This window comes from Podarcis filfolensis (genome assembly GCF_964270895.1).
Source record: "Podarcis filfolensis genome assembly, chromosome: 10".
Taxonomy (NCBI): Eukaryota; Metazoa; Chordata; class Lepidosauria; order Squamata; family Lacertidae; genus Podarcis; species Podarcis filfolensis.
Window position 1 is genome coordinate 9,684,944 of NC_139612.1, and position 23,628 is coordinate 9,708,571.

Sequence of the window (23,628 nt, forward strand, 5' to 3'; positions counted from 1 at the left end):
AAATCTGCTTGGTTCCAGAAACTCCCCATGGAAAATGGACCTGTAGGACAGCCCACTTCTGCAAAGACCAATTAAATTCCCATCACATAAAAGAGCTAGGGCCCTTCCATTTCAAGGTTGTGATGACATGGCTCAAAGAGCCCTCTGATTTTCAAGCTTTTTTGAAAAGGTTTGTTGTTGTAGGAGAGATGGCAGACTGCCATTGTATCCATGTGCATATTAGTCCCAGAACAAAGGACCAGGGCACTTATTGAGTGGCCAGTCATTTCCAACTGGAAAGTCTCTTGAATTTCTGTCCTTTTTAATAGACATTGTCTGGCAGGGAGAATGAATGCCACCTTTGGAATGGGTGAAGCCTGTATTGGATCTGACTATGCAATGCAAGGTCAATTGGAGAAGATGACATGCTATGGGGGTTTTCATTGCTCATTCAAAAGAGGGGAGTTTGAAACAAATGCTGAACAATTACAGTGGTACCTCAGTTTACGAACTTAATCCGTTCCGGAAGTGCATTCTTAAACCAAAACCATTCTTAAACCGAGGCGCGCTTTCCCTAATGACGCCTCCCACCGCCGGTGCCCTTGCACTGTTCAGATTCCATTCTTAGACAGAGGTAAAGTTCTCAAACCAAGACACTATTTCCGGTTTGGCGAGTTTGTAAACTAAATCGTTCTTAAACTGGACTCTTAAACCGAGGTACCACTGTTATTGGAATCTTAAAATTGCGGGCATGCTACTTCTTACAGGACATGATAATAAGAGTGAGGAAATCCTACTTAAAGTACTTACAGAATGTTCAGAATTGACTTAACAGCACTTAACAGGATGGGGGTGGGTAAGGTTTTACGCTTCTGCTGTTTAATACCATGCTGCTCAGCAAAGTAAATTAAATACTCTGATATATCAGCAGCTAAACTGTTGAACATTTCGTATGTGCCTTAGGAAACTTGAGCATATCATATTAAATGGAACAGATTCTAGACCAAGGGTTCTCAACCATTTGGGTTTTATGGACACATTGGGAATTTTGAGAGTGTTGTGGGTACCATCACAAAACGGGCAGTGGGGTTTGTGGCCTGTTCAAAAGTGGCTGCTGTGGGGGTGTTGCCAGGCTATTTATTCTAAATATGACAGCAAACTCACTCAACCAGTGGTTGAAACACATTTCCCCAGCCTTTTGTGATGCTTGATACATTTCAAAGAAGGCAAACTGGAGAGGATGGGGTTTTACTCCATTTCTTGGGCAGGTTACTTTGGAGTACAATGCAATAAACCTTACCCACCCAGGTCATCCCAATTTAACTTCAAATAATTTGCACTGCATCCAAAATCAATATCCCACTGGCAGGCAGTTTTTGGAGGGGAGGTTGCTGAGCCTCTTATGTGATCTGTGCCATTTGGCTGCCATCTTGGATCCTCCCCATTTGTAATGTAAGCATTGTTCCCTGTCGGATTAGCACATCTGAGGGAATGGGTTGTGTATCTGGCAGTGACCACAACCAGTAGCCATAGGCAGGACCCATGTCCTCTAAACCATTAGGATGTGTGACAAAATGGATTCCTAAGGTAACGGGTGTCAGATTATTTGCTTTGAGCAATATCTTTTCTCATTTCATTTTATAGGATCTTTCTATTTTTTTACCTTATTTTAAAAACCCAGCATTTGAAATACTTGCAGCCAAGCTGTTGCAGGGATAAATGATGTGTTGGATTTGCACCTGCTTATAGTCTTCTGTAGTATTGTGAAAGTAATCTTGCTGCTGCATGATCGAAGTAGTGGTTTGCAGTTGTTTACTAAGAAGCAACCAGCTTTCTCTTTTTAAAATGTCTTGCCTGTGATCATTGTAAACCTGTATAGCCTTTTGCTATTTTAGTCACGGGAAGCTAGAAAAAGAGGGTCCATATGATGCCATACAATATTAACCTTTTCCTAATTAAATCCTGTAGAACATTGGCTGTGAAATCAGCAGTATTGAGAGAGTAGTCTATGTAATTAGACTTTTTGGAAGTGTTTGTTTACAGTTGATTTCAGACAGAACTGTTTTTATATGCACAAAGCAGATGGTAATATTTGACACTATATCCTTATTGGAATATGTTAAAGCCTCGATTTAAACTTTTTAAACACTTATGTGAAATGCAGTCTTTGTCTTTTCCATTTAAAACGAGGGAGAGTAAAGTGCAAAATTTCTAGAATTGGAGCAGTGTTCAACTCTTAAATATGTTAAAGCCCCTAAAGGGAGGGTTGTATATCTGTGGTGGCCCATGTGTTTTACATACTAAAGGAAAGATGGGATAAAAACATTTATGATTAATTCCTGAATATCCACATAGGGCTGGGAATGTCTCCTGAATAGATACAGTCAGTTGGTGTAGAAAATCTCATGCTTTATCAACTGAGCTATCTGAAGTCACAATTCATCGTGGTTTGGTTTAGCGTTACATAAAGCCAGGCCGTTGTGGCCCTAACTTAGTGCTCTACTAACTAGGGCTTAAAACTTAGTTATCCTAGCTTCTTTTGAGAGAAATTTTACAACAGAAAAGCTTAGTAATATCTTAGAGAAGATGCTTCTAATGTCTGGGCGTCTGCTCAATGTCATGTATCCTTCTGCAGAGCGCAGCTTGTGTGGAAATGTTTGAAATGAAACGTAAAAGGAGAATTAAGTATTTGCAGGAAAAATCCTCAACAAAGGCTTTATTCCCCCTTCCCCATTCAAACAGAATGTATGTATATAAACAGATTAGATCAGGTAAACAAACTTATGCGTAAGTATTCTGTAATGACTAGACGAGCAGTTGGAAAACACAGCAATTGTGTTTTGAGCAAAAGTATTTGAACAAATACTTGTTTTTTCCATTATTTAAATTTTCTGATTCTTTGATAGCATGCAAGCAGATCTCTTTGTTTGTCTGCATAGTGAGTGTGCAATGCAGAGAGATAGGAAGATGAGATGAAAAATGCTTGAAGTGAGGTCACTGACTGGTTAAGACCTTTATGATTTCACTGATACCTCGGATTTGCTAAAATGTGCACTGGAAATGCCCTTAGATCTGTTGTAGATGTAAGGGTAACTGTAAGTTGAGTAGGTAATGTGTGTAAGTGGCCACTGCACATTTACCAGGCCTCATGGAGAATGTTATAGTAATCTGTCCATAAAGAGGGACTGTGCACATTTCCTGGTCATGTGTAGTCTTCCAGCAGGAATGCAAGTATCACATTTGTATTTTGTACATTCTCTGGGCATTATGCACAGTTTCCAATAAACAAGTCTGTGTTTATATATATATATATATATATATATATATATATATATACACACACACACACACACACACACACATATATATATATACATATACACACACACACACACATATATATATATATATACACACATATATACATACACACATACACACACACACACACACACACACACCCCAGTGGACTGCTTTTGACCCACTCCTAATCTTTTGTGGCTCACAACATACCACTTAAGCAGGGAGAAGAAGGATTAATCTTTTCCGCAGTCCATCTTCTTTTCAACTGTTCCCCTCTCCCTCCTCAAAAAACCTTCTCTCACCATCCTGATGAAAATTGTCACCCTCTGCTGTTATTAAACTTAGGAAAAACTTAGTAGTAACATGTTCAATCATAATTGGGATTGCTGGGGAGGGAAGAGTGTACTAGCTTGAGGTAGGATTACCTAGCAGGAGAATCAAAGACGGACAAGAGAGGGAGTATAAAGTATTCCTGGTCCCATCTGCTGCCATTTCTGACCCTGCACGTTTGCTGACAGATTCCTTCCAAGAGAATTCAGCTTTTTTATGGGAAAAGGTTGTCCACTCCTAATCTCATTGATGTAGTCTTTTTAAAGGGGGAGGAACTCAACACCCTTCTCTGCATTTATGAAGGGATCAACAGCTAGGCAAACAGGTCTCTTAAATGCACTTGCAGCATCTGGTAATGATACAGCTTGCATTAATTATCTCTTGGCTCAGGAGAGACAAGGCTGTCAAGTAGCCAAACCTCAGGAGAAAATGGGTGATATCCAGTGATGTGTCTGTTACGAAAAAGGAGCAATGCTGCTGAGTGCTCCAGGTGGCTGGAAAGCCAAACAGGATGTTGATGTTTTGGGACTGTACCGTGGGAACCAGGGACAGTCTATTATGTGCACTGAGCACCGGATGTTAGCTCAGAGTGTCACATGACCCTGTACTGGAAGTACATGGGTGGGGTTTATTCTCTCTCTGGCTGCTGATGTGAGAGGGTGCAGACACGTTTCTCTGCACTACTGGAAAGACAGAAATAAAGGCATGTAAATACATTTCTGTCTGTCTCTCTCCCCTCCCTGGGAAAGGAGGGAGGAGGGATGGTTGTGTCCTTCTCACGTTGGGAAGGATCGGCCGATAGAGATCTCGCCTTGTCTTGCCGGGAGTCGCTGACGGGGGAGATCAACATGGAATCAAAGCCGGGCACCTGTAGAGTGCCAAATTCCTCTGATATATGGCTTGATATCAACATCTGGTAGCAGAAGCTGCTGGTTATCTGATCCATGGGAATCAGCATGAGAGGTGAGAGGTTGATGGATCGTGTGCCATCCTCTGCACCAAGGAAAGAAGATAACGTCTGCATTGCAGCCAGAAGCTGAACGGCTGGACACCAAGAGGGGGTGTTTTCCAAGCAACGGAGCCCCAAAAAGGTATGCTGAATATCGGGCTAAAAGTGTGAATGCAGATTGATTTATTCTCTGGTTCACGAGAGAGCTGCGTTTGGAAAAACAGCTCTGAGAGCCTAGCCTTGCATACCAGGCATATTTGCGGTGAGATAACGAAGAAGTATGCACAGTTGCTAAGCAACGAAGGTCAGTCGGCTTAGAAAGTTACTGACACCTGGGGCTGGCTCAGTCAGAGCCGGGAAAGCGAAAGTTGTTTTGACTTTGAGACAGCTTGGAGATTGCCTGCCTGAGAGAGAGGCAGAAAGACAGCTCAAAAAGGAGCTTTTGGATTTTAACTAGCTAGAGTGGAGAGCTGAGACTTGGATTCAAAATGGATGCCAAGGACAGGGGGAGGGAAGAACGGAGTTCTAATTCCCCCACTGATGTTGCTACTGGAGAGAATGCTGTAGCTTTGAACGTTGTCCGATGTTACAATTGCGGACAGGCTGGGCATCTTCAGCGGAGCTGCAAGAAGCCACGCCAGCCGAAAGGAGCGAAGGGCCGCTCAGCAAAGCCTGAGGCAGCAGGCAAAGGTCGTACCAAGTCTTCGGTGAAACCTGCAAAGGCCCTGATGGCGAAAGGAACCACGCCAGATGTTGGACACTCTTTTGTAATCGATACGGGCTGTAATTTTCATATGTCCCCGCACAGAGGACTCTTTTCGACGTTTAAGAAGCAAAGCTTCGCTGTGGAACAAGCCAACGGTCAGAAGCTGGAAGCGACCGGGGTTGGAACTGTGTATCTTAAGAGTCTGAACCTGACTATACACAATGTTTACTTGGTTCCTGAATTGAAGTTCAATCTGCTGAGTGTTTCGCAGATTGCAAAGAAAGGACTGAAACTGTCCTATGATGATAAGAGCTGCAAGATCTTCAAAGATGGAGAGTTATATCTTTCTGCCAGACAGAAAGGTGGACTGTATTTGTTGGACTTTGAGCAAAGTGATTACATGGAATGTAATTCTGAGTCTAACTTGATTTCTCCTGCAGGTGTGACCAAAACGAGCACCAAGAAGGTGGCCAGGGTCGACAGAGCGTTTCAGCGGGTGTATGCTGATGTGATTGGTCCTCTAGAACCATCTAGAGGCAATGCAAGATTTTATCTTGTGTGTGTGGATCATTTCTCTAACTTTGTCTGGGTTTATGTGTTAAAGAAACCACAGGAAGCCTTGGAAAGGTTTCAGGAGTTTTGTGACAAGGTTAAGAGTATGCATGATGCTAACATTGATTGTCTATTCACAGATGAGAAGCAGATTTTTCTTTTACAGGATTTCCAGAGATTCCTGCACATGAAAGGGATAAGACACAAGGTTGCTGTTTCAGCGGAAGCGTGGAACAGGGGTGTCTTTGTACGGCTGAACAAAGAATTGCAAAAGGGGATGAATGCGCAATTGCTTAGTTCACATCTGCCACATGAGTACTGGGCGGAGTCACTCATGTCGTATTGTCATGCATGGGTGAGAAAGGTGTCGAAAGAGTTGGGAAGTTCTCCTTTTGAGAAACTGTTCCAGAGAAAACCTTCTGTTGCCCATTTCAAGGTTTTTGGGTCTCATGTGAGGACAGAAGCTCCAGGTGGAGTAAAGAATGCCAGAGGCATTTTTGTGGGATATGAAAAGGGTCTCTACAGAGTAATTTTGTCTGAATCTGGTCAGGTGATTCTCACAAAATTTCTAGAGAGTGCTCCTGAAAAGGAGAGAGTGATAGTGCACACATTTCCCACAGAGGACGATTCAGATGATGATGATGATTTCACAGAGTACAGTGGTACTGAGAGTGACAGTGATAGCTCAGAGAGCTCAGTTGTCACAGTCATTGAGAGGAAATCTCACACAATGGATAGACCTTCACAGGTGAAGGATGAACCACTGTTTGCTAGTGGAACTGGTTCTCCAAAGAGTCCTGAGACTGGACCAGTGAGCAGAGAGGATCAGCACCTCATACGCAGGTCTGAGAGAGTTACAAAGGGTCAACCACCTAAGAGGTACTCAAAAGAGTTTGCTAACTTAGCTGTTGCATGTGTTGCTGTTGTAAACAACCGAGGACAGGTTGGAGCTGTGTCTAAGTCAGAGACAAAGACACAACAGAGAGTTGCTAGCCAAGGTAATGCAGATGCACTCATTCCTTGGAAGCCAGACAACCAGAGAGGTACACTGGGGAAACCAGTGGCGGGTAGTTCCAAGGGTGGAACTGAAACAACAGGGGAGTGTTATGTGTATAACAACTGTTTGTTTTCTTCTCTGGATCACGCTTTGCTTGCCGCAACACGCATTGATTCTTTTGGGGGAGGTTGTTACGAAAAAGGAGCAATGCTGCTGAGTGCTCCAGGTGGCTGGAAAGCCAAACAGGATGTTGATGTTTTGGGACTGTACCGTGGGAACCAGGGACAGTCTATTATGTGCACTGAGCACCGGATGTTAGCTCAGAGTGTCACATGACCCTGTACTGGAAGTACATGGGTGGGGTTTATTCTCTCTCTGGCTGCTGATGTGAGAGGGTGCAGACACGTTTCTCTGCACTACTGGAAAGACAGAAATAAAGGCATGTAAATACATTTCTGTCTGTCTCTCTCCCCTCCCTGGGAAAGGAGGGAGGAGGGATGGTTGTGTCCTTCTCACGTTGGGAAGGATCGGCCGATAGAGATCTCGCCTTGTCTTGCCGGGAGTCGCTGACGGGGGAGATCAACATGGAATCAAAGCCGGGCACCTGTAGAGTGCCAAATTCCTCTGACAAGGCTTGAGATATCAACAGTGTCTGCCTGCATGCGCAATGAAGATCCACTTGCACAGTGGGACTTATGATTTCTCTTCCCCCATCTGCATGCCTCCAAATTCAATCACCTGGAGCATATTTGGGTTAGCGGGCCACACGAGGGGAACTGCAGGGTGCAAGGAGAAGTTTAATCTTGAGCTCCTTGTCCCTAGATACAAATGAATTTCTTGCAAATCCAGTACCTTTTTCATTCTTGGGCTTGGCAAAATGCAGCATACTAGTTCAGTGTGCTCATTGTCCACTGTTCCTGTCTCTGGCTATTTACCAATCTCGCCCAACTTTTTTTTTAAAAAATGAGTGGGACTGGTGAACTAAAGAAGGAAGAAAAATCCTGAATGCTAATGCAACCTTTTTTTACTGCATCTTTTGGATTCTGGCCATGTGCATCAAGAAGTCACAAGTGGGCAGACTATGACTAGCCTTGCAGGGATGAGGGCAGAGGTTCCTGGTCTCTCAAACAGATGGCTGCATGACACTTCTGAAAGGTGAACCTTTTTCTAATTCAAATACAAGATGGCCTGCTGAGGAATTGGCTTGCTGCCTTATTGTTCAAGTATGTTTTGAGACTTGCTTCTATAGCTTTATTTTCTTGGCTTGTAACTATGGCTCTCTCAGCCCTACGTAGTTGACAGTGTGGATCTGTGAACCTTATTCAGGTTCCTCCGCAATGCTGGCCAGCTAGCCTCTTTTTAAGAACGTTTGAATTACCAGAAACATCCAGCATTTGTAGACAGCATTTATGGCATAGCTTCTGCTGTGTCATAAACTTCAATATTATCTACCTACCAAGACTACTGGTGTTTGGGATAGTCTCAGGAATGTGTTGTGCCTAAGAAGATATAATTGAATTAATCTGCTGCTTGCTAAAATGATGTTTAAAATTGCAAGTAATGCTTAAATGCTTCTTGAAATAGATGGAATAAGGTGTAATCAACCTAATGTGCTGAAATATTTCTATTAATATATCTTGTGCTATAGTAGGACTAGACAACTTGATTTTCGAATTGGGCTTTGAGGGAGAATTTAGAATGTGACATTGAAGATAACTCCCTCTTTTATATTAAATGGCATTATACTAAATTGTATTAAAAATACGTTTCTCTCCAAGTTGCCAGGTGTTACAACAGGGTGTGATCAAAGAGAGCCAGCATTTTGTGTTGGGCTGGGAGTTGGGAGACCAGGGTTCAAATCACCACTCAGCCATGAAGGTCCAATGGGCGAGCTTGGGCCAGTCACTGTCTCTCAGCCTAGCTTACTTCACAGGGTGGTCGTGAGGGTAAAATGGAGAAGGGGGGCAGTGTTTTAGCAGTGGCAGCACAATAAGTACATATGACACCATGGCTTTCTGGCATATTACACCGATCCTGGTCCGACTGCACTGGCTACCAATTAGTTTCCAGGCCCAATTCAAAGTGCTGGTTTTGGAAACTGAAGGTACTTTCTACCACCTTTGGTGGACGTGCCCAAGGATCAAGGCTTTCTGGGAAATGATCTATAATGAAATTAAGAAGGTACTTAAGTGTACTTTTCACAAGAAACCAGAGGCCTTCCTCCTGGGCATGGTAGGCCAATTGGTGTCAAGGAAAGATAGGACGTTCTTTATGTATGCTACAACAGCAGCAAGAGTTCTCTTAGCAAAGTATTGGAAGACACAAGAACTACCCACGCTGGAAGAGTGGCAGACGAAGGTGATTGACTATATGGGACTGGCCGAGATGACTGGCAGAATCCGTGACCAAGGGAAAGAGACGGTGGAAGAAGATTGGAAGAAATTTAAAGTTTATCTTAAGAACTGTTGTAAAATCAATGAGTACTAAATGGGGGTAACGTAAAACAGAATTGCAGCGATAAATGATTGGGTAAGAGAAAAAGGATTAAAGAAATTGAATCATAAGTATCTGAAATTAGGGGTTGCTGAAAAAGTTTAAAACAGGGATGCAGAAAAGGGAGGTATGGGGAAGTCGTTGAAATAAGGTTTAAGAAAAAAAGGTTATGAAATTATACGTGTTTACATGTTTGTTTGTTAATGTGTTATGTTGTGAATTGTTAGTTTTTGTGTGTTAATATATGTTGTAAAACCAATAAAAATTTATTATAAAAAAAACAACAAAGTGCTGGTTTTGACTTATAAAGCCTGAAATGGCTCAGGACTGCAATACCTCAAGGACTGCCTCTTTCCATATGAACCTACTTGGACCCTGAGATCATCTTCTGAGGCCCTTCTTCATGTGCCTCCTCCTCGAGAGGTCCGGAGGATGGCAACATGAGAACGGGCCTTCTCTGCAGTGGCTCCCCGTCTGTGGAATGCTCTCCCCAGGGAAGCTCGCCTGGTGCCTTTGTTACATACCTTTAGGTTTGAGGCAAAAATGTTCCTTTTTAATCAGACCTTTGGTTGATCTGATTGACATCCTATGCCCTTTTAAAAATGTGGCTCTTTTTTGGGTGTGTGTTATTGGGTTGTTGTTTTTATTTTGATTATATCTATTGTGGTTTTTATGTTGATATTTTCTGTGAACCACCCTGAGATCTCCGGGAATAGGCTGGTATATGAATTCAATAAATTCAATAAATAAAATAATAAAATAAATAAAGATGATTGCACTACCCCGAAATTGGAGAGATGCTTTTCATCTGAATCTGCCATGGTTGGCCATTTTATTCTGCCTCTTTATTCTGCCTGTTCCGTGTACTGGATTATATAGGTGGTGTTTTATAACTTTTTTTTTTAAAAAAAAAAGATGTAAGAAAGCTCAAACGACACCACAGCTGGCTCTTCAAGATAATCCATTTCACCTTGCTTCATGATAGGGTGCCTTTTATAAGTGCCACACAAGCTAAGAAATTATCAGTTCCATTCCAGATTGTATAGTCTTCACTGGTCAGTTGTCAGCAAACAGAAGGAGACAGCATGGTTTCAGTAACAACAGTGAAATTCCATATATTTCTGTCTGAGTTGCAACACCTGTATGATCTATGCTTTATGAAGGCAGCTTTATCTTGTAGGTGACTTTAGTGGATGCAATGTGCCATATAATTCCAGTCCAGATTGCATATGTGCCAGTAAATTGCAGTATGTGTGTATTTATTTCCAAAGATAAAGGGATGTGACCAGCCCTGTGGCTTTGAAAGTAGTCCTGAAGTAGGTGTGGGAGAACCTGCCAGTCTTGAAATGTTTTTTAACTACTACTCCGGCTCCCTGACTATTGGCTATGCTGCCTAGGGTTGATGGGAGTTGTAGTTCCACAGTATCTGTAGGACGGCCACATCCTTCCTTATTGCTGCAAAGTTTCCAAAATGCAGTGCAACTGTATTGTGATAAAGGTTTTTTTCCCTCTGCTGGGATGCTGTAAGATCAAACTGTTATTTTTGTTACAGACCTACTGAAGATCCTTATCTTTGTTCTTTAGGATTATGTGACACAAGATCCATGTCTCTCCCCCCCCCCCATTCAGTGATGATGTTTAGAGCCCAAAGTTGTGATCAACTGTTCTTATGCTTCATGCACAGTGCCTTGTATGACATATACCATATTTTTCCGTCTATAAGACTAGGTTTTTCCCCTAAAAATAATGTCAAAAAGTAGGGGGCGTCTTATACACGGGGCCATCTCTCCCCATTTTCTTAAATCTGAGTCCCCCCAAAAAGGGGGCGTCTTATAAACAGAAAAATACGGTAACTTGTTAATGTTGTATAGCTTGATATATAACTTGGTATTTTTCTATTCAAGTGACCTTAATTTGAATGCTTTTTGGTGCCGGTTTCTAACTGAAGTTTGCTCTTTCTTTTTTGCTGGGAGAGTAGAAGAATTACGGAAGTTGAGCTGGTCAGGAATCCCGAAAGCAGTTCGGCCAATTACATGGAAGCTCCTTTCAGTAAGTATTTCAGTATTTTGTGATGATAGTGTTATTTCTCTCACCACATATAATTTTGCTTGAGTCATAGCTAATCAGTAGCGCTCCAAAACAGTGTGACAAAAAGGACGTTGTTCTGTTCTCAATTTCAAGCTTGGTTTGTCATAAGAGAATAGAGTAGTAAATCATGACAAGTGCTGTATTTTTCTTTGTTGCCCTCCCCCCCCCAGCTCCTAAATGCCTTGTAGTGTTAAATAAAAAATTAGTTTCAAACAATAAAGTTAAGTATATTCCAACTATGTGCATATGTGTTTCTTACAGTATTGGTGTAAATTAGAAAATGGTGTTTATTGAGATTGGTGTTAAGTAGAATTGTTTCCTTGCTTAGTGGCAAAATGTTTTGAGGAAGGTGTATATATCTAAGGTATCTTGCACCCAAGTGAACATGAATGCTGCTTCATCAGCGAATATTCATGTTGGCTTTTTAACATTCCAAGTTACACATTCCACAGTTTAGCACTGTTGAATTTTTTAGAGAAGACTTAAAACAGCGTTCTTTTTTACCCCCTTTTTTTTGAGGAAGATCAATCTGTGGGGAATGTGAAGTGTTCACTTCAGAAGAGGTCTGATTTCCAGTGTTTAAAAAGATTCTTTCTTGCTAATGAGTCTCGATAAATTTCTAGGCTTAGTGCTTTCTAATCCAAAATTCAGATGCAGCTCTTAACAGTGAATATTTAATAAGTAGTCTCTTGCAATTAAAATTAAGTACACAGAATGCAGTAGCTGTTTTTTTCCCCTTCCCCTGGTAAAGTATACATTTAAAATGCTGACTCTTCATCCTGAAGTTCAAGCCGAGTTAGGCCATCTATTTACCCTATGATGCTGGCTTGATAGAAGAATGGGAAAAGCTATAAGCCATCTTGGCTGCAAGGTTATTACTTTGATTAGATTGGGATTTTTTTAAAGAAGCAAGGCAGAAATTGTATAACGTTCCACACTCCTTCCTTGTCCCTGCTTCCTTGAATCCATGTTTCCTACCCAAAGTCAATGTCCCTTAGATGGATTTCTTATTGAGCACTTCTCTACCATTTGAAATGATGGTGTTTTGTCCCCTAGTCGCTGAATATTTGACATAGTAGTGATCTTATGTAGTAGAAGCAATGCTTTATTTCATGTATTGAGATGTTTGTAAGCTGCCCTGGGACTGCATGGTGAAGGGAGAGCTTTAAATATAAGTCAGTAAGTGGTTTTTTTAAAGAATCGACAGTAAAAAGAAAATGTGTTAGAATAAGGAAAAAGAACAAAGATTCTCTGAATAGCCATTAAAGGTAAAGGTAAAGGGACCCCTGACCATTAGGTCCAGTTGTGACCGACTCTGGGGCTGCGCGTTCATCTCGATCTATAGGCCGAGGGAGCCGGCGTTTGTCCGTAGACGGCTTCCAGGTCATGTGGCCAGCATGACTAAGCCGCTTATGGCGAAACCAGAGGAGCACATGGAAACGGCGTTTACCTTCCCGCCGGAGCGGTGCCTATTTATCTACTTGCACTTTGACGTGCTTTTGAACTGCTAGGTTGGCAGGAGCAGGGACCGAGCAACGGGAGCTCACCCCGTCGCGGGGATTTGAACCGCCGACCTTCTGATCGGCAAGTCCTAGGCTCCGTGGTTTAACCCACAGCACCACCCGCATCCCTGAATAGCCATTAGTTTGACATAAACATCCCCATTTTATCTGAATGTCTTCTAACTTGTCCACATGCACAGATGAGCCCTTGAAGTATAATTTTAAATAAGGCTGTAAGATCTCCTAAAGCCAGAAGGAGAGGTAAATGATTTGAACTAGTGGCTAATGTGTGCCTTCTTACCTGCAAAAATAAAACATGGCTTGTGAGGGAACAGGATATTGAACTTGTCTAAAAGAGAGGGTGTGTTGATTAATCTTTGAAACTGATTAGCAGCAAATGTCTCCGTTCTAAGGAAAATATTGGTATATTTAGTCATAAATTAAATTGCTTTCTAATGGGACAAATAATGTATTCTGAAGAGTACAGACTCCTGAAAAAGAAATGCAGTCTTGACATCTTAATATCCTAGCTCACTACTTTGCATAAGGTTAAATATTGAATTCTAGAGATTGCATCTGGAGCTGATACAATATCTGGGAAACTTTGTCTTTCTCCAGTTTATTGTTTCAACAGAAATGTTTAGCTGGTGTCAGGCTGGTCCAAGACATTTTGTAGCCTGAAGTAAACAAAAGGATGATGCCACCTATTCAAAATGCAAAAGTTGTTTGGACTAGCTGTTGGATCTGTTGTCAATAATGCCATGGAAATAGTGTTCTGTGCTACACTTGAGGGTAATAGGCTAGCTAGGGATCAGAGATCAAGGGTGTGTTTCACACAGCTATTTTCCAAAACTTCACTGCCACTTCCTGCCCCGAACATCTGGTTCTTGAGGCTGCTGCCTAATGGCTGGCCCTGATTGGTGCTGAAAATGAAATGCCCGTAGAAACATTCCAATAATGGGAACTTTTATTCATATCCTTGGCACCAGTGTAAGGGATAAAATGTTGGATCTCTGTGAGAGAGACATGAGCCCAGAGCCCAGATGAACCATGAAGCTTGCTGGCCGCCTTTGGATGAGTCACTGACCAAGTTCAGACATAGTGATCTTTTTAATTATGACTCCCCCCCCCCCCCTGTACACTTGCTCTTCCCTTTGGTTGTGTGCCATAATGCAAATCTTCCAGGTTTTGTTAAACCACAGCCACCCATTACATTTGGATAACAACACTGATATAATCTCTACTTACAAACCAGAATATGAAATTGATATGAAATCAGTTCCCCGATTCGGTTGTAATTGGAAGTTTAACAAACCCTGAAAGATTCCCCTTACAACAGATGAGATTCCCCTTAAAAGCCTTGTTCGAATAAGCCTTGGTTTATTAGACCAAGTTGGTTACATTTGAAATTCGCCATTGTCGCCAGGCCTGCTACACCTGTGGATTCTTCCTTTTTAGGTCTCGGGTGTGACCTCTTCCTTTTCTCACTCTGACATTATAACGGTGGCTTATGAAAGATAAAATGGGGCCATTAAGTGCTTACCTGGATAATAAGTCTGTCTTTTCTCTTTGACTTTGACTTCAGATGAAAGATTTGAAAAAGTGGTAGCTAACTGCTTCACGTTCATATGCAGGACTTTCCTATGAGTCCATTCCTTGGTTGTGTTTATGCGAAAGACTTAATAGAACACGAAACACGAGGATCCAGTAAATTGAGGAAATGGCTGTCCTTTGATTTAGCTTTTAAGATAAGCAGTTTTTTACATCGATAGCTTCCTTTTCCCAGCCTTTTTATAACTTGTGTGCAATGTTTATAAACTAGTTGAGTTCTCATACTACCAGCATAGTCTGTAACACTTTATACAAATAGCTTTGCAGAAACACTTCCTGCATTGTATACACCAAGCACATAGGCTTGATTACTTAAATCCAGATGAGTTTATTGATTTGCATCAAAGCTTTTTATTACTTGTTGAATTGTTTTATACACTACACTTCCCCTACTTCATAGACTGTAGCTTTGTTCTTTTGAAGGTTGTAAAAGTTCTTCAATAGATCCCTGAATCATTTCATTTAATAGTATTGGTACTTTGCCATGCATACACAAATACTTGCTTAATTTACATTAAGTTTCTTTTATCTTGTCTCCTGGGGTGTGATATATCAATCTTGTCCAAACTTTGTCAGAAATGCTCTGGTGTGCAACATATGGTTTGATTGCTCTGAAGCTTTTCATTTTTCATCAACAGCTATTTCTCACTTTCAATTTGTTTTCAAAATGTTTTAAGCACTCAGTCCGAAATCCAAAATGTTTAATCTACTGAGTAATAGGACTGCAGGGGGAAAATATCCTGTTCTACAAAGACAAATACATTCCCCTTAAAAAATACTGTTGATTCCCATTGGGATGTGATTGGAGAAAGCATTTTCTGGTTGCAAGCCAGAACTGTCAGTCACAATTTTTTAGCTCCTCTCCACCAACTCTCCCATCCCGCTAGCTGGCATTTTCCTTTCATGGGAAGAGATGCATACATTTTAAAGACTGCTCTTTGTGTGCCTCCAAAGTGTTGGGGACAGGCTAAATTTGCTTTGGAGAAGCACCACTTCTTGATTCTGACCAAGTCCGAAGTGGCCCACTTCACTTTGGGCTGTGAAGCAAATATGCACACAATGACCTAGTATAATTCCTCAGTGCGACTAAGAATATGTCGCCATAGCTAGTTTGCTCAAGCTTCCCTACTTACGGTTTGGGTTACACATTCTTTTTGTTAGGCTATATATGGTCTCTGTTGTAGCTTCTTATATGAAGTGGAGAAACTATTTACAGGCATCTTAGACTGGGAACTTTTTGGAGCTATCACCTCTTAGAGTAGGCAATACAGTGGTACCTTGGGTTAAGTACTTAATTCGTTCCGGAGGTCTGTTCTTAACCTGAAACTGTTCTTAACCTGAAGCACCACTTGAGCTTATGGGGCCTCCTGCTGTCGCCGCACCGCCAGAGCACAATTTCTGTTCTCATCCTGAAGCAAAGTTCTTAATCCGAGGTACTATTTCTGGGTTAGCGGAGTCTGTAACCTGACGCGTCTGCAACCCGAGGTACCACTGTATTGGGTTAGATCAGGGTTTCTTAAACTTGGGTCTCCAACTGTTTTTGGACTACAATTCCCATCCCTGACCACTGGCCCAGCTGGCTAGGGATGATGGGAGTTGTAGTCCAACAACAGCTGGGGACCCAAGTTTGGGAAACACCACATAAATGGAAGAGAAATGCAATGCTATATTGAAGTGAATGCTTTCTTTAAAAGAGGAACAAAATGGATGGGGGAAAGTGAATTAAATTCCATTTACAATTGCCCTGGAGAACCTGTGTTTTGCATTGAATGCACAGGCCCACTTTGAATGTAGATTCCCTGGTTCATAAAATATGGATTATGAACCTCCAAAAGAGTTGGGGGTCAAGCGATCTGTTTGTTTTAAGTCAGAGGTCCCCAGTTTGGGTGTAATGAGGAACTTTGGCTTAAAACCAGGATATCTGCACCAAAGCCAGTGCAAGATGAGAGAAGTAGCCATGGTTTGTGAAACTGTTAATTTGCATCGGAAATGGGCCATAGAACAATTTTCAAGGGAGGGAGAGTTTTTAATGAACAATTGGTAAACAATTTTTCTACAATTTAAAATGTGTGTCACTTTCTAGGGTTACCTCCCTGCAAATATAGAACGGAGAGAAGGCACTTTACAAAGGAAACGGAAAGAGTATTTTGCTTTTGTGGAACAATATTATGATTCAAGAAATGAAGAAACTCACCAGGAGACATACAGACAGGTGAAGGAACTGAAAAATGTCTCCAATTAAAGGAAATTTCACATGCATTCCAATGCCTTTTTCAATATTACATCACATTATTTCTGAGAGTGCCCCTGGCTTTTATTGAGCTTCTCATTCACCCTTCCAGGCACACAAAGAGCAATGGGACCAGGCTGTCCAGCTTTTCCTTTCTGTGGCTAACTTCCTTTTTCATTCATTTTCTTTCTCAATTTATAGTTAACCTTGGATACAGATATGGCCTTTGCTTGTTTAGCGCACTGGTTTCCAAATCTTCTGTCTTCATGGAATACTTTGCACATTGACTTTGGGAACCCCTGGGCAGTTGCCAGTGTGAATCTTGTGCATTTAAAATACTGGTGCAGCCTTTCATAGAGGTCAATTTGCACAGAGCGCTCACTGGCTAAAGGCAGCTGGGCTCAGTGGCGTAGCGTGGGGGGTGCAGGGGGGGCCGGCCGCACCGGGCGCAGCATCTGGGGGTTAGGGCAAATCCACGGGTTAGGGGGCGCAAATCCACGGGTTAGGGGGCGCAAATTACTTGCCTTGCCCCGGGTGCTGACAACCCACGCTATGCCACTGGCTGGGCTTCTCCATTGCCACACCTGAACAGAGTCTGCATCTTGAAATGCACCTGACATTCTCCTGCATCTGAACCTTGTTTAGAAAGTGTAGTGAGCAAACTGTCTTTCAGTCTGTTGGCCATTATTGGTCCTCTCCCTGTGAAATCCCTGATAGGCGTCCAAGATATTCTAAGATTCCTAGGAACATAGTTTAAAAACCATGAAAACAATGGAAGGGAAGGGATAATCCAGACCTTCAGGAAGCCTTTCTTGAGGGGCTAATAGAAGGGACACTGGAGAGCTAATGCATCTTGTAAAATATTACAAAATCAATCCTGTTAGCCAGATGTTGCCCTGTAGACTTGATCTACCATTTACTTTGTGGGTATGTCTTTAATATTTGTGTTGTGCTTTGTCTGCATTTTGAAGGAGTTTGTGCAGTACAAAAGGGAAATGTTAACCTACGTACTCCCCATATTCAGAATTACCATTGATTTTTTTTCCTTTATGTGTTAATTCACTGTCTATCAAATGCTCAAATTATTGAGTCCTGTGCAATTCATATGCACTTTAAATACTTTATAAAGGCTTATAGGGAAGGCCTGTAAAGAATAAGGAAAATTGAAAACCTGCATTACTTCACTAGCTTTTTTTTTTTTTAATAAGCAAGTTCAACAATAACATTATAAACTTAGTCATCATTTGAAGGTTTCTGAAAATTAAAAGATTTCTTTTTCAGATTCATATAGATATTCCTCGGATGAGTCCGGAAGCTTTAATTCTTCAACCCAAAGCAACAGAGGCAAGTAATACTGTGAGATAATAAATCTAACTGTCCCAACTGTGTGATTTGCTTGTTTGTGTATTGTCGGAGTACACATTTCACTTTCTCTGGAGATGCCATACTGAAAAGTTCTTCTTGGCACGCAATCTTACACCCATACAAGACAGCCATTTCTGCATTCTTGGGGAAATTCCCTGGGATATATATTTTTTAATGCCCTCAACAAGGGGTGAACATGCTTATTGTCCTTCAGGAGCCCTAATGTTGACAGCTGAAGTTCAGTTGGGGCAAGCAGGGGAAGGCAAATGAGGCAGAAGATGAAAACTGGTGGACTCAAGCCACAGTTCATAGCCTACTGGAAAGAGGGATACACTGTCCTAAGGCTTGCATTACCCACATCTAATCCCCCCCCCAATTTGTGATGCTGCAAACCTTTAGGGGCTTTGACCCTTTTGGTGTGGAAATAATTTGGGGGGCATTTATTAGGATAAGAGTAAAATTATAATTAATCACTCAACCCATGAACTCTCTTATCTGTCTTGGAAGGGCAATAAAGGAAGTAGGGGAGGCATATTTTCCATGAGGCATCCATCAGTTTAGTTGAACTCGCCCATACAGCACCACCAGTTCTGCACAGTGCCACTCAGATTTGGGGTTAGATGAACAGTTCCCGCTCACCTAGCCATGGACTTCAGTAGACTGTGCTATAAAGCAATTGTACTATAGTGCTGAGGCTCAGGGTTAGTTGAGCAAGAAGCTAATCTTCCAGACCCAGATCTTGGCGCTACTGGGGAGATAAGTTTCCCAGTTGTCTTTTTAACTGGCTCTCATTTTTTGCAAGTCACAGTCTGCTTGATCTCAGTTCTTTTGACTTTACAGCAGCAAGAGTTACAAATGTCATCCATAAATAGAAGTGATGCTTCTAATGTTTGGTGGTCTTATTTTATGATCTCCTGTATCATCATGACAATATAGCTTCCGAGATGCACCCCCCTCCAGTGTAATGTCTGTGTTGTTAAGGACATATATGTAGAGCAGAGATATTTTTTGGAACTATGCATAACTCTCCACTGTAGAAAATCAGCTTTCTACAACATGGGAGGAGGTGAAAGCGTAGCCAAGTCCTAAAGGACTCGAGTAGATTCTTGGCCCACTTCCAAATGGCAAACTGCTTTTGAAGCTGATAGGTGTTTCAAAATATGTTTGTTATGGTGTGAGAGGCTGCTTTAAAAGAGAAATAGTCCGAAAGGCTTCTGGGTGTGTGTAGGACCCTGAATGCATCTTAAGAAGCTCTTTGAATTTTGTCTATGAAATGTAGGAAGGAGAATAAACCTTACTTGTTTAAAATGGTACATTTTCAAAAATTTAAATTTTGTATAAACGTGCAATTTTTACACAGTGCTAGTAATCTTTAAATGTTTTCCTTGAATAACCAAGAAACTAAATTAACATTTGCCGATTATATATGCTGATACTCGCTTGCATTTCATTATGCCTACATTTTGTGCCTTCTGACTTCATTGCTTTACAGCTCTCTACATTTCTTCCCCAGATCTTTGAAAGAATTTTGTTTATCTGGGCAATACGTCATCCAGCCAGTGGATATGTTCAGGGCATAAATGATCTGGTTACTCCATTTTTTGTTGTCTTCACATGTGAATATACTGGTAAGAAAAGTTACATGAACATGTATATTATTGTAATCTGAAATTTTAAGAATGTCAGGGTATAGTATCTTTGTAGAGATTTAGGGGTTAAGTTATTTAAAATGTGCTTGTGTATGCAGAATTGCCTGTCAGTTAAATTTTTATTTGAAGTTGATTTTTCTCTCTCTCTCTATGTATATATGTGTGTGTGTGTGTGTGTGTGTGTGTGTGTGTGTATATATATATATATATATGTATGTATATATATATGTATATGTATATATATGTGTGTGTGTGTGTGTGTGTATATATATATATATATATATATATATATATATATATATATATATTGGGGGGAGGTAATATTTGAAAGCCATGCATTTCAAGAATAGTTTTTGTGGATTCTTACAGCCATGGTCATACATACATAATTTTATTTGTATGCCACCCTTCGATAGTTAAAACCATGCTCAAGGTGGCTTAAAACATGAAGAAAAATGCATAATTCCAAACCTAACAAAAGTTGTTGGCATCCATCTTTCTCAAGAGACAGTGGAGTGCCAGGGGTGAAATCAAACGGCTGTGTTAGCAGCACTGGGTGCAAGCCTGGGCAGTGTGTATGGAGGTCCTGGGCTGTCTAGATGACAAGACCCTCCTCTCAGCCTCTCTGATGTGGTCCAAAGGAAAGCAGAGCAATATGTTTGGCTCCACCGCTGTTGCAGGAGTTGCCAGAAGGAGGCAAATACATCATAATACATTATAAAGTAAAGATACCAAAATTAGTATCAATAACAGCAACAACCTCCCCCTCCCCCAAATACTCCAGTCCAAGAGGCTGTTCAGCGGCCTCAGCTTTTGTAGTTGGAGTCAGTCAGGACCCTGCCCTCCCACACCAGGTGGAAAAAGGCCTGCAAGGCAGGGAGCAGGTCTTCCAGGACTTGGCCAAGATGGTCAATGTTCCATCCCCCTTCTCTCCCTCCATCCCTTCCCAGTTGGTTGTGCTTCACACGCCTCATCAATATAATAAACTAGATTGATTTTCTTTTTAATAGAGGGCAGATTACCCTTGAAGAGTTGAACGGCTGTCCACTGATTTGACAGGAAGGATTCTCTTTTGCTGTGCTTCAGTTCATAGGAAGTCCTTTCCCCCTCATACTGAGCAGCTAATGAGAATTGCTGTTGCTTGCTCCCCTAATAATCTATTAAGTAGAGTAGGGGGCTACTCTAGAGAGTGTTTACAGTTTCTGCCTCTTACTCCCTCATTTGACAGATAATGAAAATGTTCCTAATGAGCCTAGAACAGTAGGATCTGTGCTGGTATACTTTAGAGTTGTTAATTGAAATAAGTTTAAATGAGATGTGATTAGAGGATTGATATTCCATGTTAAATAGACCATTTAATTAATATAGTAAATACGTTTGTCTTAAGTACTTTACCATCAGTTTACATTTCAAGTATATTGTCTGCGTTTTTTTCTGAAATTTGCTATCAACAGACCAGGGTCTGTCTAATGGCCATTTGTCGTAATTGGGGACAATGGCACTGAAAAGTGGTTGCTGAACTCCCATCGGCATTAAACTTATTGCTGTGTTTGACTGGTAGAAAAGTGTATATCAGGGCACAAGTGTATATACGGTAACTATAATCCCTGCTCCTAGAACATCTGCCCAGCTGTGGACCACTGGTGCTTTGAGTGCTCTGAGCATTTTTTTGGCAGCTCAAGTGTACGTGTAAAGGGAGGAGACATTAACTCTGACCAGCAACACCTGAGCCAGTTCTGTGGAAGTATAAAAGAGTGGAAGTTTGATTTGTTCTCTGGTATTGGGTGGATGTACATGAAGTCTGCTTTTGAGAGGGAAATTGCTGGGCTACAGATCTATTAAAATGCAGTCCTAGTTGGCAAGCTCAATCTGCACAAGGGTATCTGTATTCTGTTGCCGTCATAAATCTTCAATGTCGAGGTGGTGCTGTTAAGGGAATCCCCAGAATAATGTCAGTTTTAGCAATGCCTTCTCCTGTAGTCATGAGAAAACAGTATGCAAACAGTGGACTGTTGTGAAAAGCCAATCTTTAGCTTGATTTAAAAAATATTTATATAAAAATTGTAAGATCAGCTTATGAGGATCTGCAAGAGCCTCTTTGGGATAAAAGAGATTAACGTTTGAATGACTGAAACATTGCAGTAAGGAGATACATTCAGCCCATTCAGAAGAACAGCAAAATAGAGAGAGAAAGCTCAGCTAAGAATCAAACAGTCTGTTGTCACATTGACTGTGTTCAAACAATAATTCAAACCTTCATGAACTGAACCGTGGACAGACACTGTGGTGTGTGCTTGTCCCTCACCCTTCCTATCATGTACTAGCTTCATCACAAAGATCCTAGCTTGCACTGATCCACAGCTCCCCATTGTGCATACAGGGGAATTTTGGCTTGATGGTGGTTACCAAATCAGGGAAATAAAACACAATCTCATCCTGCTTTGGTCACTGACATTAAACTAGAGTTTCATGGTTTGTATACAGTAGCCTGGCTTGCATGTCACGGCAACTATGGCTTAGTGGGACCGCCCCAATGTACTGGCTCCCAGATAGGAACTCACACTTGCTTGTGGTCCTCCCTGGTCCTTTTAGCACAACATGACAGCTAAGCCAGCTAAGCCAAGGTTTGACTTGGCGTATTGTCTGAACCTAGGATCCGTGGTTAAGGTGTCTTCTCCTATAACCACAAACTGTAACCACAGGACACACCTTGCTACAGATTGCGATTAAGGAGGAGAAACCTGAATCAGGATCCCAGGTTGGGAGAACATGCAAAGGCTTTGCTGCTGCATTGTGCTATGAGAACTGGGGAGGAGGAAAGTAGGTGCGAGTTCCTCTGTTTGTGTAGCCTGGGTAAGCCAAAGTTTGGTTTACTGTGATGCGCAAACAAGACCAATGAGGAACGGAGTTTAAAGCAAGCAAGGATATTCACACGGAAGTCTAGGACCTGGGGAGGGACAAGGGAGGTGTGTGCAGCCACAGTTCTTCATAAACCATATAGTTTCATGAGGTATAACTTATTAAACTTGGCTCATCGTGCAAATGAGACCATAGTCCTGTTCTAATGAACTTTCAGATTCCCTCTCATTTAAATGGCAACTCCAGTGTATGTTTCAGAATAGAGCCCATGAAGCCTCACTTGTTAACAATTACTCTGTTAATAATAATTAGAGTATCCTTGTGACAAGATAAGTAGATTTACATTGGCCCATTGGGATGTAGCAAGGCACTAATGCACAGAATTTGCCATAAGATGCGTTTCAGTGATATAGGCATTTTTTCACATATTCCAATTATGAATTGAAATTGGATGACATTCACGGGAAGAAAAGCTATCATAGTTACGATGTTGATACATTAGATTATTATGAAGCTGACCTTGTAACTATTTGCATTTAATTTGCATTTGATTGCTTTCCATTTCATGTGTCAAGTTGACTGGTCTGCTAAACCCTTATAGAATTTTCCATAATTGTTTGACTTCAAAATTTCTGAAGCTGGGTGTTTAAGGTTTTTGTCTAGTTAAACAACATAAACCATCCTAAACTTAGATTTCATAGGTTTGGAAACTCTATTACATGTGAATTGGACATTGGATGCGAAAGGGTTTTAACATTTTTGAGAGCAAGATCGATGCAGCACAACTCGAAAACTAATTGATGTGATAAATTAGCTTTCAGTGTTGAGAATCCTTGATTGTAGCATGTTATGTGTTCTGTTGTGTCTTGCTACTTTATCTAGGGGTTGTACTGTATTAAATTTAAGGATTCCTGTTAAGGTGATACAACTTTGGTCTGTAAGTCTATGATGATACATGGTACATGATCATGGGTGCAATGAGGGAGGAGAAAAAGGAGCATATCGTTTTTCTACT

At 41.3% G+C, this 23,628-nt stretch overlaps 1 protein-coding gene across 1 annotated transcript in view; it reads left to right on the forward strand.

The window, feature by feature from the left end:
• Positions 1–23,628, forward strand: part of TBC1D22A (TBC1 domain family member 22A) — a 119,487-nt gene that overhangs the window by 20,889 nt on the left and 74,970 nt on the right. The window contains exons 5-8 of the mRNA XM_083575229.1: positions 11,288–11,358; positions 16,594–16,722; positions 18,022–18,084; positions 19,619–19,733. Of these exons, the coding sequence (XP_083431355.1) occupies positions 11,288–11,358; positions 16,594–16,722; positions 18,022–18,084; positions 19,619–19,733 (378 nt within the window). The remainder of the gene's footprint in view (positions 1–11,287; positions 11,359–16,593; positions 16,723–18,021; positions 18,085–19,618; positions 19,734–23,628) is intronic.